Source organism: Rana temporaria, chromosome 8 (assembly GCF_905171775.1).
Source record: "Rana temporaria chromosome 8, aRanTem1.1, whole genome shotgun sequence".
Taxonomy (NCBI): Eukaryota; Metazoa; Chordata; class Amphibia; order Anura; family Ranidae; genus Rana; species Rana temporaria.
This window is the reverse complement of record NC_053496.1, coordinates 2,127,161-2,145,123: the sequence shown is the minus strand read 5'-3', so window position 1 is coordinate 2,145,123 and position 17,963 is coordinate 2,127,161. Positions and strand designations below refer to the sequence as shown.

The 17,963-nt window shown below is 53.3% G+C and overlaps 1 protein-coding gene and 1 non-coding gene across 2 annotated transcripts; both read left to right on the top strand.

Moving 5' to 3' along the window:
- The first annotated feature begins 13,316 nt into the window (after positions 1–13,316).
- Positions 13,317–13,374, top strand: LOC120912615. Its single transcript, XR_005743145.1, has one exon. It is a non-coding gene; the product is annotated as a U7 small nuclear RNA (small nuclear RNA).
- Positions 13,375–13,775: 401 nt separating this feature from the next.
- C8H12orf57 (chromosome 8 C12orf57 homolog) lies at positions 13,776–17,963 on the top strand (the record flags this gene model as incomplete). The annotated part of the gene is given in 3 exon segments (XM_040322092.1): positions 13,776–14,213; positions 15,415–15,591; positions 17,863–17,963. Coding segments are annotated over 3 exon segments (345 nt in total), but the record flags the coding sequence as incomplete, so codon positions are not given.

Here is a 17,963-nt window from a genome sequence, read left to right as displayed (position 1 = left end):
TCTGCTACTTCCAAGTTGTCCAAGCCAACAAAAAGCAGTTTGAGGGATCCACAAAGCCCACTCAAATGGCAGCTCACCATCATTAGAGGTTAGTTGTATTCCTATCCTATCAATTGATTCCTATGGCTGTCCCTTATTTGTAGTAGCCCCAGCCATCAAGAGGCTTTCTTGCTTTACATCAGATTTCCTCCATCACATCAAAAGCCCCCTTTACATCAGAGGTTCCCTTATCACATCAAAGGTCCCCCATCACATCAGAGGTCCTCCATCACATCAGAGGTCCCCCCATCACAATAGAAGCCCCCTTCATGTCAAAGGTCCCTCATCACATCAGAGGTCCACCCATCATATCGGAAGTCCCCTCATCACATCAGGGGTTTCCCCCACCCCCAATCACATCAGAGGTCACATCATTATATTAGAGTCTCTCCTCACATCAGATTCTCCCCATCACTTCAGAAGCCCCTTCACATCAGAGGTCTCCCAATCACATCAGAAGTCCCCCCATCTCCCTTCACATTAGATTCCCCCCATCATTTCAGAAGCCTCTTCAAATCAGAGGTCCCCATTACATCAGAGCCCCTCTTTACGTCAGATCCCCCCCCCATCACATCAAAAGCCCCCTTTACATCAGAAGACCTCTTATCAAATCAGAGGCCTCCCATCACATCGGAGGTCCCCCATCACAACAGAAGCCCCTTTCGTGTCAGAGGTCCCCCATCACATCAGAGGTCCCCCATCACAACAGAAGCCCCCTTCATGTCAAAGGTCTCCCATCACATCAGAGGTCCCCCTTCATGTCAAAGGTCCCCCATCACAACAGAGTCCACCTCTCCATATTAAAGAATCCCCCTTTACAGCAAAGTCCTCCCTATCACAGAGTCAGGAGCCCCCCCATTACAGACTTGCCCCTACATGAAAGTCCCCCCATGACAGATCCCCCCCCCCAATCACATCAGAGTGCCCCATCACCACAGAGCCCTCTCATCCATCTCTGATACAGAGAAAACTGGGTCTCGTGCTCACCCCAGCCTAATTTCCATGACAGATGGCGAGCCAGGAAGGAGTGAATAAGGCCTCCTTTAGCATCAGATCAAGATGAGGGAGAGAATGGGTCCATGGTCCGATGTGTTGGGGAGGCTCTGCTTTGCAAAAGAACACATTTTTCGTTCTGTCATGGAAATTAGGCTGTACGCGGAGCGTACACATTTTGTCCAATGATATAATGCATCTTACCGAAAAACCCACCCATCCAAGTGAACGGACATGACCATCCTTACGTCCTCATCTCAGCATAACTGCCAGAGACCAGTCTGCCTAGCTCTTTTAAAACCCATGACATAGGTACACGTTGGGGCTGTAGATACACGTTGGGGCTGTAGATACACGTTGGGGCTGTAGGTACACATTGGGACTGTAGATACACGTTAGGACGGTAGGTACATGTTGGGGCTGTAGATACACTTTAGGGCTGTAGGTACATGTTAGGACTGTAGATACACTTTAGGGCTGTAGCTACATATTGGGGCTGTAGATACACGTTAGGGCTGTAGATAGACGTTGGGGCTGTAGGTACCCGTTAGGCAGGGGAGGGCTGGCAGCCTTAGGCCTGGGGGTAAGTCCAGTCAAGTGGCCCATTGAACCGCCGAATCAGCTCGCCATCCATGGCCCACCTGGTTTTTCAATGCAGCCTCAGCAGTGCCCATCAGTGCAGCCAACTCCAGTGCCCATCAATGCAGCCTGATCCCTGGGGTGTATGGGGAGGGGAGATGGGGCGGTCAGCTAGGGCCTCGTACACACCAGCGGACAGTCCGATGAAAACGGTCCGCCAGTCAGCAGACCAGTTTCAGCAGACATGTTCGGTCGTGTGTACAAGGCCTAGGGGTGTCAGGTTCTCTCATCTCAGTGATCTCAGCACAGCAGGTCCTTGCACACCACGGCCTCCTGGGGGGTAATGCTCCTGGTCCTGGAGTCAAGTTGCAGCCAGCGCCCAGCCCTGCAGCCATGCGTCCCGACTCCCTTGCACGCACTGCCTCTGCCTGCTTCCAAGAATCCGGGCCCCCGGGACTTGTAGTTTCTACTGCGTTGCTCTGATTTCCACCCACCGGGAGCTTGAGCGTGGACTACAACTCCCGGAATGCAACAGTGAGGGTCAGCCACTGTGGCCGTGCCCCCGGCCCGACTTCCTAGAGCAGAATAAAAAAAAATGGTAGTGGGCAGCGGCTGCCGGCCGTTTTGAACATAAGTTTGAGCGGCCTGGGAGGCAATTGCCACCCTGCCCCTTGGCCCAGCCCTCCCCTGCTGTAAGGGCTGGCTTTATATCGAGCCGAATTTTATCACAGCCACTGCTGGAGAAGTCATAGGCATCATGTTGTTTGGACGGCTTTGAATACAACATGCTAAGTGCAGTTCCTACAACCGGTTTAGAGAACCTCAAGGCCAAGCTATCGCACCTCGGTTCTTTCCAGGGCACAGAAATTGCAGAATTTGTGAATGGCTCGAGCAACTACGTAAAAAAAAAAAAAAAAAATATGTTCCTCTTCCAAAGTTCCGGTTATCACCATTGAATATTTTACTTTGCACATGAAGTCACGCCAACCACCTTCGTCTCCTTTTTTTCGGCATGTGTGTCTCAATACGGAATGAGTGGATAGGTAGATATCTGTATGTAAGTGTATACATTGTACATACCCGAGTGTCTGCGGATTTTCCTTCCGTGCTGAGTGCGCGTGCACGAGCGCGAACGTTCGACCCCCCCTTGTACATAATGGTGCGTGCAACCTGTGGCTACAGAAAATCCTTATGTTTGAGTATCCGTATTGGTTTCTTGTATATACCAGGGATGTGCCCGGTGGTGGGAATACTTACTATGTATTTGTACATCAATTCCGCAGTGTATCTGATCTGTGAGTATATCTGTGTATATTACCGCCACGATATATATATATTCTGTATGGAGTGGATGGACCTGAATACCAGTGTATATAGCTTTAAGATACAGAGCGCTTGGAATGGTGGAGCCATTGGAAGACATTTACTAAAACTGGAGAGTGGAAATCTGGTGCAGCTGTGCGTGGGGAGCCAATCGGCTTCTAACTTCAGCTTCTTCTGTTAACAATAAAACCTGGAAGCTGATTGGTTTATATGCAGATCCGCACCAGATTCTGCACTCTCCAAAGTGTAGTCCACCTCAGGGCTGTCCTAATGAGAGGGCACAGCTGGGCACTGCCCAGGGGCCCCAGCTGCATGGGGGGGCCTGCAGCTGGTCCTTGAGCCCATGCTACCCCGAAATTGGGGGCCCCATGATGGCACAGAGAGTGGTAGATACACAGCCCCCCCCCTTGAAAAAATAAATAAAAACAACAAGTCGGCAGCTACAAATCCTGACTTTTACTATTATGGCACTTACCTGTCCAAAGAGCCCGCGGTGTCCTCACCCGAGCCCATTCTTCAATCAGCTCTCGGGTGCTGCCGCCGCCATCTTTATTGAGGGAAACCAGCAGCCTTGCCCTTGCATTTCCCCCATGGCAGTGCCGGGACAAGATCATCTAGAGCCCATTGTAAACATGCCAAACTGCGCCCCCCCCCCCCCTCAAGATGTATGAGTATTACGCATCAGCAAAGTTCCCCCCTACCAAAGAAAGTGAGCACCCCCAAGCACAAATTCCCCCCTCCTCCCAGTACAAATTTACCCCCCCCCCGCTGGGATCCCCCCACCCACCACAGATCTTCCCCCCCCCCCATTCCCCAAATCCCTCATCACAAATGCCCTCCCATCACCCACCCTAGCAGAAATCCTCTACCCCTAAAATTTCGCCTCCAGGTACACATCTTCTGCCCCCCCACTCCAAGTCCCCCTTCCTAACACAAATCATCTTCCCTCCATCCCTCCTCCCAACACAAATCCCCCTAAATCACCACTCTTACCACACTTACCCCCCCCCCCCAAACTTCCCCTCCTAAAAAAATTCTTACCCCCCCGAACTTCCCAGGACAGATCTTTCCCCCATCCCTCAAATCCCTCCATCACAAATGCCCCCCCCCCCCCAAAGAAAATAAAAAAAATCACTCATCCTAGCACAAATCCTCTACCCCTAAAATTTCCCCTCCAAGTACACATCTTCTGCCCCCCCACTCCAAGTTTCCCCTTCTAACACAAAGCTTATACCCTCCATCCCTCCTCCCAACACAAACCCCCCTAAATCACCACTCTTACCACATTACCCTTCCCCCTTCTAAAAAAATTCTTACCCCCCCCCCCCAAACTTCCCAGCACAGATCTTTGTCCCCCCCATCCCTTAAATCCCTCCATCACAAATGCCCCCCCCCCCAAAAAAGAAAAGAAAAAAATCACTCATCCTAGCACAAATCCTCTACCCCTAAAATTTCCCCTCCAGGTACACATCTTCTGCCCCCCACTCCAAGTCCCCCCTCCTGACACAAAACTTCTACCCTCCATCCCTCATCCCAACACAAATCCCCCTAAATCACCACTCTTAGCACACTTACCCCCCCCAAACTTCCCCTCCTAAAGAAATACTTACCCCCCCAAACGTCCCCTCTTAAAGAAATACTTACCCCCAAAATCCAGTCTGATGTTGTGATTGAGGTTATTGGCACCTAAAAAAATCCCAGTATTTTTTATTGAGTTGTTGAAAAACATATCAGTTTTGGGGGGACTGACCCTTTAAGACCGCCCACCAGACAAGCTCTCTGTGCGTATGTGTGTCACCCTTATGCTTGAGTATGTGTCCACGCTCACGTGACCCTGTATGGTTGTCTCCCCCCGCCCCGTGCGTTTTGTATGATACGTTTACCAATGGACCCGATTTCGGGGGCACCACTCTAGAAGACTGGAGTCTGCTTCTCTGCCTGTATATGTATATATGAGATATACAACTATAAGCGTGTGCGTGTATTTGTACATATATGTGTGAGTCAGAGGAGGAGAGTGAGAGCTTATGGAGATATAACTGTATAAATATATATGGATATTACACCCCCCCCTAAAATCCCCTCCCCTTTTATACTCTCCCCTCCTCCTGCGCCTTTGCACGATGACTCGCGGCCACCTGTGTGACACGCGGAGGAGCGCTGAAATAAAGTGAAAGGCACTTAGAAATGGCGTGTTGATAGTATTTTGTCGTACAGAACGGGAAAGAAATGGTGACTTGGATGTCACACATCACCGGCTGAAGAAGAAAATGGAACAGGTAACATGTCATGATATGTGTAAAATAAGGTCATTTAAAAACTGATATTATAGTATGTTGGTGTGGTGACTCCGCCCACTGGTGTGGTGCCTCGCCCACTGGTGTGGTGACTCGCCCATTGGTGTGGAGACTCGCCCATTGGTGTGGAGAATCGCCCACTGGTGTGGAGCCTCGCCCACTGGTGTGGAGACTCGCCCACTGGTGTGGTGATTCGCCCACTGGTGTGGAGACTCGCCCACTGGTGTGGAGACTCGCCCACTGGTGTGGAGACTCGCCCATTGGTGTGGAGACTCGCCCATTGGTGTGGAGACTCGCCCATTGGTGTGGAGACTCGCCCATTGGTGTGGAGACTCGCCCATTGGTGTGGAGACTCGCCCAGTGAAAGGCACTTAGAAATGGTGACTTGGATGTCACACATCACTGGCTGAAGAAGAAAATGGAACAGGTAACATGTCAAGATATTTGTAAAATAAGGTCATTTAAAAACTGATATTATAGTATGTTGGTGTGGTGACTCGCCCACTGGTGTGGTGATTCGCCCACTGGTGTGGAGACTCGCCCATTGGTGTGGAGACTCGCCCATTGGTGTGGAGACTCGCCCAGTGAAAGGCACTTAGAAATGGCGTGTTGATAGTATTTTGTCGTACAGAACGGGAAAGAAATGGTGACTTGGATGTCACACATCACCGGCTGAAGAAGAAAATGGAACAGGTAACATGTCATGATATTTGTAAAATAAGGTCATTTAAAAACTGATATTATAGTATGTTGGTGTGGTGACTCGCCCACTGGTGTGGAGACTCGCCCACTGGTGTGGAGACTCGCCCATTGGTGTGGAGACTCGCCCACTGGTGTGGAGACTCGCCCACTGGTGTGGTGACCCGCCCATTGGTGTGGAGACTCGCCCACTGGTGTGGAGACTCGCCCACTGGTGTGGAGACTCGCCCATTGGTGTGGAGACTCGCCCACTGGTGTGGAGACTCGCCCACTGGTGTGGTGACCCGCCCATTGGTGTGGAGACTCGCCCACTGGTGTGGAGACTCGCCCACTGGTGTGGTGACCCGCCCATTGGTGTGGAGACTCGCCCACTGGTGTGGAGACTTGCCCACTGGTGTGGAGACTCGCCCACTGGTATGGAGACTCGCCCATTGGTGTGGTGACTCGCCCACTGGTGTGGAGACTCGCCCACTGGTGTGGAGACTCGCCCACTGGTATGGAGACTCGCCCATTGGTGTGGTGACTCGCCCATTGGTGTGGTGACCCGCCCATTGGTGTGGAGACTCGCCCACTGGTGTGGTGACCTGCCCATTGGTGTGGTGCCTCGCCTATTGGTGTGGAGAATCACCCACTGGTGTGGTGCCTCACCCACTGGTGTGGTGACTCACCCACTGGTGTGGTGACTCGCCCATTGGTGTGGAGACTCGCCCACTGGTGTGGTGACTCGCCCACTGGTGTGGAGACTCGCCCACTGGTGTGGAGACTCGCCCATTGGTGTGGAGACTCACCCATTGGTGTGGAGACTCGCCCATTGGTGTGGTGACTCGCCCACTGGTGTGGTGACTCGCCCACTGGTGTGAAGACTCGCCCATTGGTGTGGAGAATCGCCCACTGGTGTGAAGACTCGCCCACTGGTGTGGAGACTCGCCCACTGGTGTGGTGACTCGCCCACTAGTGTGGAGACTCGCCCACTGGTGTGGAGACTCGCCCACTGGTGTGGTGACTCGCCCATTGGTGTGGAGCCTCACCCACTGGTGTGGAGACTCGCCCACTGGTGTGGAGACTCGCCCACTGGTGTCTTCTACCCCAATGATGACCAAGGCATTATAGGGGTGTTCTGTCTCAAGGACATATAGCTAAACCTTCCTGTCCCATAAACTTCAGATACCATATTTCTTTGATCTCAGTTTTATTAGAACAAGCCAGGTGAAACTACAAAATAGCAGAAACAATAAGTACAATATTGCATACGTTACAGAAACAACGATCTACAATATAGGATGAGATAGTAAAAACCTACTTTTAAAGTTCTCTTATGCCTTGTACACATGATCGGATTTTCCGTCGGGATAAACTCCAACTCATTTTTCTTTTTTTCAAATATACATTTTTTATTAGTGCCCAACATGGGCTAAGACAATAGGAACAAACATACATGAAAGGACATTAAAAAAAGGGGGGGGGGGAGGACGCTATCAACATCATCAAATAGAGAGAGGAATAAGACAGGGTTCATGTACATGCCAACCTATCGCCCAAAGACAAGAAGAAACCAGTAGGGGGGTGAAACTATCCAAAACTGAAAGATCAGGTTGACTTGGTCCTCAAAGGGTAAAGGTACTTTCCTATAAAATAATTCTCACAGATTAGTAGCTGCTTCCTCAAGGAATCCTCCTATTCACTTCCCGGAGCCCCTTCAGTGCCCATCATCTCCAGTGCCCATCATCTCCAGTGCCCATCGTCTCCAGTGCCCATCATCTCCAGTGCCCATCGTCTCCAGTGCCCATCGTCTCCAGTGCCCATCGTCTCCAGTGCCCATCATCTCCAGTGCCCATCGTCTCCAGTGCCCATCATCTCCAGTGCCCATCATCTCCAGTGCCCATCGTCTCCAGTGCCCATCGTCTCCAGTGCCCATCATCTCCAGTGCCCATCATCTCCAGTGCCCATCATCTTCAGTGCCCATCGTCTCCAGTGCCCATCGTCTCCAGTGCCCATCGTCTCCAGTGCCCATCATCTCCAGTGCCCATCATCTCCAGTGCCCATCGTCTCCAGTGCCCATCATCTCCAGTGCCCATCGTCTCCAGTGCCCATCGTCTCCAGTGCCCATCATCTCCAGTGCCCATCGTCTCCAGTGCCCATCGTCTCCAGTGCCCATCATCTCCAGTGCCCATCGTCTCCAGTGCCCATCATCTCCAGTGCCCATCGTCTCCAGTGCCCATCATCTCCAGTGCCCATCGTCTCCAGTGCCCATCATCTCCAGTGCCCATCATCTCCAGTGCCCATCGTCTCCAGTGCTCTTCCCTCCATTGGAAGGCTATAGAGAATAATGGCCATTCAGCCCAGTTGCCATCTTTGCCTGGCATGTGTTGGGCGAGCTTTCATTAGATCTGTCTTCACCATTGTGTGCCGGGTGCCCGATTCATACAATTTATAATGGAGGCCGGGCAGCAAACAGGAAGAGGAAAGGAAAATGTTTGCACGCCGGAAGTGGTAACGTCTACTGATGGAGGACCCGATTATTAGAAGTGAACTTCATTGTTAAATTCGAGGTCTCCAAACTTTCTAAACAGAGGACCAGCTTCCTGTTCTTCAGACTTTAGGAGGGCCGGACTGTGGACAGTGGGAGTGGAAGAGGACCCCGACATCAGCTGTAAAAAAACAATGCCCCATTATTGGTTTCAGTGAGAGTAATTGCTCCACATTATTGGTGTAAGTGGCAGGAATTGTGCCCCAAGGTTGATATCATTGGGCCCTATCATTGGTGTCTTCGGGAGGAATTGTGCCCCATCATTGATGTCATTGGACCCCATTGTCGGTGTCATTGAGAGGAATTGTGCCCCATCATTGATGTCATTGGATCCCATTGTTGGTGTCATCGGGAGGAATTGTGCCCCATCATTGATGTCATTGGACCCCATTGTTGGTGTCATTGGGAGGAATTGTGCCCCATCATCGATGTCATTGAACCCCATTGTCGGTGTCATTGAGAGGGATTTTGCCCCATCATTGATGTCATTGGATCCCATTGTTGGTGTCATTGAGAGGAATTGTGCCCCATCATTGGACCCGATTGTTGGTGTCTTCGAGAAGAATTGTGCCCCATCATTGATGTCATTGGACCCCATTGTTAGTGTCATTGGGAGGAATTGTGCCCCATCATTGATGTCATTGGATCCCATTGTTGGTGTCTTTGGGTGAAATTGTGCCCCGTTGTTGGTCTCAGTAGGAGGAGTTTTGCCCCATTGTTGGTGTCATCGAGAGGATTGTGCCCCAACGTTGATATCATTGGACCCCATTGTTGGTGTCATCGGGAGGAATTGTGCCCCATCATTGATGTCATTGGACCCCATTGTTAGTGTCATCGGGAGGAATTGTGCCCCATCATTGATGTCATTGGACCCCATTGTTGGTGTCATTGAGAGGAATTGTGCCCCAACGTTGATATCATCATAACTCTTCACACCCGCGCTACAGCCGGATAACAGCGACAGCGCCGACCTACTTTGCCGGGAGGCCGCCAATAGATGTCCTCCCCTGCTCCAACGGCCTGTGCGCCCCCTGCAGGGTGCACGCGCGGTGCGCTCTGTGATCAGCGAATCTATGAGACTCGCTGGATCAGAGATCGGAGTAAAGGGGGCGGCCCCGACCCCTTACCACGTGATCAGCTGTCAGCCAATGACAGCTGATCATGTGATGTAAACAGAGACGGTAATCAGCAATTTTTTCTCCTCGCACTTATAGCCGATCGCAGGCGGAAGACATCGGTCCCGATCACAAAGAGAGCTGCTAACAGCTTTAATGTGCCCACGTGTGCCACCTGTCAGTGGCACCTACCCATGTTTTTTTTTTCTTAAACAATAGGTGCAGGAACTTAACCACGGCCCCACAAAACCCCTCCCCCTACACACACCCTCCAAATCACATCAAATAGTGGGTGTGGTCAGTCAAATTTCACGGAAAACCAGTAGGAGGGTCAGGAGCATCAGTGCCGCCTTATCTGTCCCCATCAGTGCCGCCTTATCTGTCCCCATCAGTGCCGCCTTATCTGTCCCCACCAGTGCCGCCTTATCTGTCCCCATCAGTGCCGCCTTATCTGTCCCCATCAGTGCCGCCTTATCTGTCCCCATCAGTGCCGCCTTATCTGTCCCCATCAGTGCCGCCTTATCTGTCCCCATCAGTACCGCCTTATCTGTCCCCATCAGTGCCGCCTTATCTGTCCCCATCAGTACCGCCTTATCTGTCCCCATCAGTGCCGCCTTATCTGTCCCCATCAGTGCCGCCTTATCTGTCCCAATCAGTGCCGCCTTATCTGTCCCCATCAGTGCCGCCTTATCTGTCCCCATCAGTACCGCCTTATCTGTCCCTATCAGTGCCGCCTTATCTGTCCCCATCAGTGCCGCCTTATCTGTCCCCATCAGTACCGCCTTATCTGTCCCCATCAGTGCCGCCTTATCTGTCCCCATCAGTGCCGCCTTATCTGTCCCCATCAGTGCCGCCTTATCTGTGCCTACCAGTGCCGCCTTATCTGTCCCTATCAGTGCCGCCTTATCTGTCCCCATCAGTACCGCCTTATCTGTCCCCATCAGTGCCGCCTTATCTGTCCCCATCAGTGCCGCCTTATCTGTCCCCATCAGTGCCGCCTTATCTGTCCCCATCAGTGCCGCCTTATCTGTCCCCATCAGCGCCGCCTTATCTGTCCCCATCAGTACCGCCTTATCTGTCCCTATCAGTGCCGCCTTATCTGTCCCCATCAGTGCCGCCTTATCTGTCCCCATCAGTGCCGCCTTATCTGTCCCCATCAGTACCGCCTTATCTGTCCCTATCAGTGCCGCCTTATCTGTCCCCATCAGTGCCGCCTTATCTGTCCCCATCAGTGCCGCCTTATCTGTGCCTACCAGTGCCGCCTTATCTGTCCCTATCAGTGCCGCCTTATCTGTCCCCACAAGTGCCGCCTTATCTGTGCCTATCAGCGCCCACTAGTGCAGCCTATCAGTGCCGTCTCATTACTGCATGCCAATGAAGGAGAAAAATGACCTATTTGCTAAACCCCAGCAGTGATTAAATATCACCAAAAGAAATCTCTATTTGTGTGAAAAAAATGATAAAAATGTCATTTGGGTGTCGCGTTGTATGACCGCGCAATTGTATGACCGCTCAATTGTATGACCGCGCAATTGTCAAAGTGCAGCGGCGCTGAAAGCTAAAAATTGGTCTGGGCATGAGGGGGGTTTAAGTGCCCGGTAAGCAAGTGGTTAAAACCACACATGTGAGGTGTCGCCGCGTGCGCGAGAACGAGAGCAATAATTCTAGCCCAAGACCTCCTCTGTAACCGTAAACTGGTAACCTGTAACACAATTTAAAGCGTCGCCGATGGAGATTTGTAAGTACCAAAGTTTGGCGGAATTCCACGAGCGCGGCGCAATTTTAAAGCGTAACATGTTGGGTATCTGTTTACTCGACGTAACATCACCTACATCAAAACAATTGGGGTAACTTCACCGTTTTAAATTTTTTTTATTTATTCAACTGTTTTTTTTATTAAGCGTTTGAAAAAATTGCTGCGCGAATACCGTGTGATGGATGTAAAAAGCTGCAATGACCGCCATTTTATTCCCTAGAGCCTAGGGCGTCTGCTAAAATATATATATATAGGCCCGGATTCACAGACACTGGCGCATATATACGCCGACGCAGCGCAGAGAGGCAAGCACTGGATTCACAAAGCACTTCCTCCAAAATCTGCGCTGGGTTTCTCAGGCGTAAGCCGGCGTAGGTGGAAGTGGGCGTGAGCCATGCAAATGAGGCGTGACCCCATGCAAATGATGGGCCGAGCGCCAGGCAGATACGTATCGCCAACTGCGCATGCGCCGTCCCGTGGGCGCATCCTAGTGCGCATGCTCACAAATACGTCGGAACAGCTGCCTAAGATACGCCGGATCACTGCCTACGGCGTGAACGTAACCTACGCCTAGTCATATTCACGTCCAACCTAAACTACGTAAAATATGCCGGCTTGTGTTCCCTGGTGCAGCCCTTTGCATAGATGCTGCTGAGTTACACCTCCTTTATGGGGCTTAACTTTTCGCCGGACGTACAACTTACGTGCACCAGTCGTAGCCTGCGCCGGGCGCAAGTAAGATCGTGAATCGGCGTATCTCCCTCATTTGCATATTTGAATAGAAAATCAATGGGAGCGCCACATGCGTCCAGCGTAAATATGCGCCCACTCTACGCCGGCGTAGGCAAGTTACGTCGGCGGGATGAAGCCTGTTTTTAGGCGTATCTTAGTTTTGTGGGCACGGCGCACAGATACGACGGCGCGTATTTGCACTTACGCGGCGTATCTGGAGATACGTCGGCGCAAGTGCTTTGTGAATAGAAAATCAATGGGAGCGCCACATGCGTCCAGCGTAAATATGCGCCCACTCTACGCCGGCGTAGGCAAGTTACGTCGGCGTAGGCAAGTTACGTCGGCGGGATGAAGCCTGTTTTTAGGCGTATCTTAGTTTTGTGGGCACCGTGCACAGATACGACGGCGCGTATTTGCACTTACGCGGCGTATCTGGAGATACGTCGCCGCAAGTGCTTTGTGAATAGAAAATCAATGGGAGCGCCACATGCGTCCAGCGTAAATATGCGCCCACTCTACGCCGGCGTAGGCAAGTTACGTCGGCGGGATGAAGCCTGTTTTTAGGCGTATCTTAGTTTTGTGGGCACGGCGCACAGATACGACGGTGCATATTTGCACTTACGCGGCGTATCTCGAGATACGTCGGCGTAAGTGCTTTGTGAATCCGGGCCATAATGTTTGGGGGGTTCCGAGTGATTTTCTAGCACACAAATGATGATTTTTACACATAGGAGAGAAATGTGGGAATAGGCCCGGTATGGAAGCGGTTACTAAAGAAAGGGGCCCTTTAATAAAGAAGGGGCCCCTCATGTATATGATAACAGATGGAGGAACATTCAGGACTCCTCAGCTTTATTGATAACACTCCCCTTCCCCCTCCATATATATATAGGTAGGCCTAGTCCTCCTGTTTCCTAGCAACACAGAAGAGAGGTGACGTCACCTCCCCCTTCCAGCTCTTCGCCACCATAGTCCACGCCCACACTTCACGCCCACCTCTCTTCCAACCAATGTGTGAAGACTAATCTGCATATGACCGGGAGATGAAGAATCTGCCAACATTCTTCACAATACGCCGAGAAATCAATCTTTATTTACACACGGTACACATATTTCATCATTTCTATACAATGCTCGGGGGATGATTAATATCAAAGAACAAATTATATTTATTTTAGTGATGGAAGAATTCGAGTCGCCATGACTGGGGTGCACGGCGGGGAAGGTGTGTGCCCGGACCGGAAGCCGTTTGCTCTTTGTGTTAATAGCTCTTTTTCTATTTGTCTAGAAGGTTCCTGTCACGCAGGAGCCGCCCATTGTGTTGTCAAGAATAGATAACAGTCGTGCGAGACTCAGAGTGGGGTGTACAAAGATGTCAGCAACACCCCCGCCGGTGTAGCAAGATGGCGGCGACGTAACGTCACTTCCGGAGCATTCTGTGATAGGGAGCCGAATTTGACACTACACCGCCTTCTCACCGTATCATAGAGGTGAGGGGTGTAGCAAGATGGCGGCGACGTAACGTCACTTCCGGAGCATTATGTGATAGGGAGCCGAATTTGACACTACACCGCCTTCTCACCGTATCATAGAGGTGAGGGGTGTAGCAAGATGGCGGCGACGTAACGTCACTTCCGTGACAAAATCCGTCTGAACACACCCATGGTTTGTGGGGCTGGAACGTCACTTCCGTTACAAAACACCCGGGGTGTACCAAGATGGCCGCGACGGAACGTCACGAAATATGACCGGTCGCCGAATCTGACGAAATACCTGAGACGAGAGGGGGGGGTGTTTTACTGTAGGGACGAGAAAAGTGCGCTCCTCAATTCCACCGGTTATATTCTAAAAAAAAAAAGGGGGCGGGGGGAGATTTTTGTGTACGGACAAGCTACTTCCGCTTTTACCTGTACACCGGAAGTGGTTACACTCGCCTGCAATTGCACACTCCGGCCACTAGAGGGCGCTCTCCGCTGTACTTCTCACCGGCGCGGGCGGCCATAGAGATTGGAGCGCTGTGCTCGGTGATGTGAGGGGGAGCCGCTGGCTGTATCTATAGAGAGAAGAAGGAGGAGGAGGGGCCGCCATGTCCAGCCTGCAGAGACCCGCTCCCCCCGCCCAGACCGTCACCCTCAGCCTGGAGCAGGTGAAAGGTCAGTGACCCCCATCTATAAGACCATTTCCGGTGACGGTGTCCCCTCTCCTAGGCTGGGACTGTACACAGTGCTCCCATTATATAATGTATATCCCCTCCCCCATCTGTGTTTACATGTACTGGCACTTGCACTGGGTTACTAAAGCGTAGGCGGTCCCTGCTGTGGGTTGCTAGGAAGCAGGTGGCCCCTGCTGTGGGTTGCTAGGATGCAGGCGGCCCCTGCTGTGGGTTGCTAGGATGCAGGCGGCCCCTGCTGTGGGTTGCTAGGATGCAGGCGGCCCCTGCTGTGGGTTGCTAGGATGCAGGCGGCCCCTGCTGTGGGTTGCTAGGATGCAGGCGGCCCCTGCTGTGGGTTGCTAGGATGCAGGCGGCCCCTCCCTGCTGTGAGTTGCTAGGATGCAGGCGGTCCCCTGCTGCGGGTTGCTAAGATGCAGGCGGTCCCTGCTGTGGGTTGCTAGGATGCAGGGGTTCCCTTGTTGCAAGAAAAGCAGGGGTGCCCCCCTAGGTTGGAAGGTATACAGGAGGCCCCTTATTCTAGGTTGCTAAGAAGCAGGCGGTCACCTTGTCTGGGTAGCTCCTGCTGTAATTTGCCCCCGTTAGGTTGCCAAGATGCAGGTAAACCCCAGCTTTAGGTTTCCATGACACAGGCGGTCCCTGCTCTACGATAATACAAAGCAGGTGCCCCACTTGGTTTCTAGGATGCAGGATCCTTTTGCTAGGTTGCCCCTAGGTTGTGCATATGTAGGTGATCGCACGGTACACGTGCAGAGCCCGCCAGGAAGTCGGCACTGCCGACTTCCTGGCGGGCTCAGCACCTGTACTGTGCGATCACGCCGGAGCTCATCCTTACTAAGGACACTAGGTGTCAGAGCAAGGGCCGCCTGCATCCTAGCAACCTAGAGCAGGAGATGCCTGCGTCCTAGCAACCTAGAGCAGGAGATGCCTGGGTCCTAGCAACCAAGGTCTCTAGGTCTAGAATGTGCTGACATTGAATAAACCTGCTTGGTTTGGTATACAAATCATTGAGGTCACATGACTATGAACTCGGGTGACCCCTGGGCAGGCTCTCCGGGGGGGTCATATCGGGTTATAGAGGATCTCAGTTGCTCGGGTGCCCCTCCTTAGTGTACTTGTTATCTTCCATTATCACAGTCTGGGGCCGTTCTCTCCGCATCCGGGTGACACTTCTTCTCTTTCAGAGGCGTTGGGGGAGGTGCTCGATGCTCTGCAGTCCCCCACAGGCAGCGCACGATTGGAGGAGGCCAGAGAGAACTCTGGGAATGACCTGGGGAAAGTGCTGCAGCTCCTGCTCCCGGCCGCCGTCCAGATCCAGCAAGAAGTCCTCCAGAACTACGGCTTCAACCCGGATGGAGAGGGTGAGTGACTGCTGACCTATGGAAGGGGGGGGGAGGGGCTACAAACCTAATCCTTGTATTGTGTCACATGGTGAGGTCATAGATCACATTTCCTCTCTATTATGTCTGATGATTCGGTGACATCATCGCTGGGTCTCTGTGCTTCTCTATACAATGTAGGTAGATTATGGATAGTGGGAGGGGCTGACAGGGGGCTGTACATCATTTCCTGCCTCAGTACTCCTCTCAAGAGCCCTCAGTCCTGATGCAAGCAGTGGGCTGGCTCTTGGGGGGCGTTATACAAATATCAATGCCTTGATGGGTGAGTATCAGTCTGGAGGAGGAGCTCAGGGTTGCTAGGACGCAGGCGGCTCCTGCCTTAAGTTGCTACAAAGCAGGTGCCCCTGTTCTAGGTTTCTAGGACGCAGGTAGCCCTTGTTCATGGTTGTCCCTAGGTTGCAGCTATGCAGATGGTCCCTATTCTGGGTTGCTAGGACGCAGGTGGCCCCTTCTCTGGGTTGCTGACATGCAGTCCCTGTTCTAGGATGCAGGTGCCCTTGGTTGCAGGCATGCAGGTGGCCCCTATTCTGGGTTGCAGGCATGCTTGTGGCCCCTATTTTGGGTTGCTAGGATGCAGGCAGCCCCTGCTCTTGGTTACTGACATGCAGGTAGCCCCTGCTGTAGGTTGGTGGGATGCTGCGGACAGCCCTTGCTCTAGGTTTCTAGGATGCAGATGACCCCTCTTGGTTGCTAGGACACGGGATTGCCCCTCCTCTGGGTTGCTAGGACGCGGGATGGCCCCTGGTCTGGGTTGCTAGGACGCGGGATGGCCCCTGGTCTGGGTTGCTAGGACGCGCGATTGCCCCCGCTCTGGGTTGCTAGGACGCGGGATTGCCCCCGCTCTGGGTTGCTAGGACGCGGGATTGCCCCCGCTCTGGGTTGCTAGGACGCGGGATTGCCCCCGCTCTGGGTTGCTAGGACGCGGGATTGCCCCCGCTCTGGGTTGCTAGGACGCGGATTGCCCCCGCTCTGGGTTGCTAGGACGCGGGATTGCCCCCGCTCTGGGTTGCTAGGACGCGGGATGTCCCCTGCCCTGGTTTGCTAGGACGTGGGATTGCCCCCCGCTGTTTGGTTGCTAGGACGCGGGATTGCCCCCGCTCTGGGTTGCTAGGACGTGGGATGACCCCCCGCTCTAGGTTGCTAGGACGCGGGATGGCCCCTGGTCTGGGTTGCTAGGACGCGGGATGGCCCTGGTCTGGGTTGCTAGGACGCGGGATGGCCCCTGGTCTGGGTTGCTAGGACGCGGGATGGCCCCTGGTCTGGGTTGCTAGGACGCGGGAAGGGTTAAGCGTCATGGCGGTCTGTGGCGGGGGAAGGGTTAAGCGTCATGGCGGTCTGTGGCGGGGGAAGGGTTAAGCGTCATGGCGGTCTGTGGCGGGGGAAGGGTTAAGCGTCATGGCGGTCTGTGGCGGGGGAAGGGTTAAGCGTCATGGCGGTCTGTGGCGGGGGAAGGGTTAAGCGGTCTGTGGCGGGGGAAGGGTTAAGCGTCATGGCGGTCTTGTGGCGGGGGAAGGGTTAAGCGTCATGGCGGTCTGTGGCGGGGGGAAGGGTTAAGCGTCATGGCGGTCTGTGGCGGGGGAAGGGTTAAGCGGTCTGTGGCGGGGGAAGGGTTAAGCGTCATGGCGGTCTGTGGAGGGGGAAGGGTTAAGCGTCATGGCGGTCTCTGGCGGGAAAGGGTTTAAGGCGTCATGGCGGTCTGTGGCGGGGGAAGGGTTAAGCGTCATGGCGGTCTGTGGCGGGGGGAAGGGTTAAGCGTCATGGCGGTCTGTGGCGGGGGAAGGGTTAAGCTCATGGCGGTCTGTGGCGGGGGAAGGGCGTCATGGCGGTCTGTGGCGGGGGAAGGGCGTCATGGCGGTCTGTGGCGGGGGAAGGGTAAGCGTCATGGCGGTCTCTGGCGGGGGAAGGGTTAAGCGTCATGGCGGTCTGTGGCGGGGGAAGGGTTAAGCGTCATGGCGGTCTGTGGCGGGGGAAGGGCGTCATGGCGGTCTGTGGCGGGGGAAGGGTTAAGCGTCATGGCGGTCTCTGGCGGGGGAAGGGTTAAGCGTCATGGCGGTCTGTGGCGGGGGAAGGGTTAAGCGTCATGGCGGTCTCTGGCGGGGGAAGGGTTAAGCGTCATGGCGGTCTCTGGCGGGGGAAGGGTTAAGCGTCATGGCGGTCTCTGGCGGGGGAAGGGTTAAGCGTCATGGCGGTCTGTGGGTTCTGAAGCTCTCTCTGTGTCTCCTCCTCTCTTAGGTGTCCTCCGGTTCACCCGTCTGGTCAAATCGTTCGAGGCGCAGGACCCCGAGATCGCCGCCATGTCCAACAAACTGAAATCCTTCTTCCTACCCCCCTTA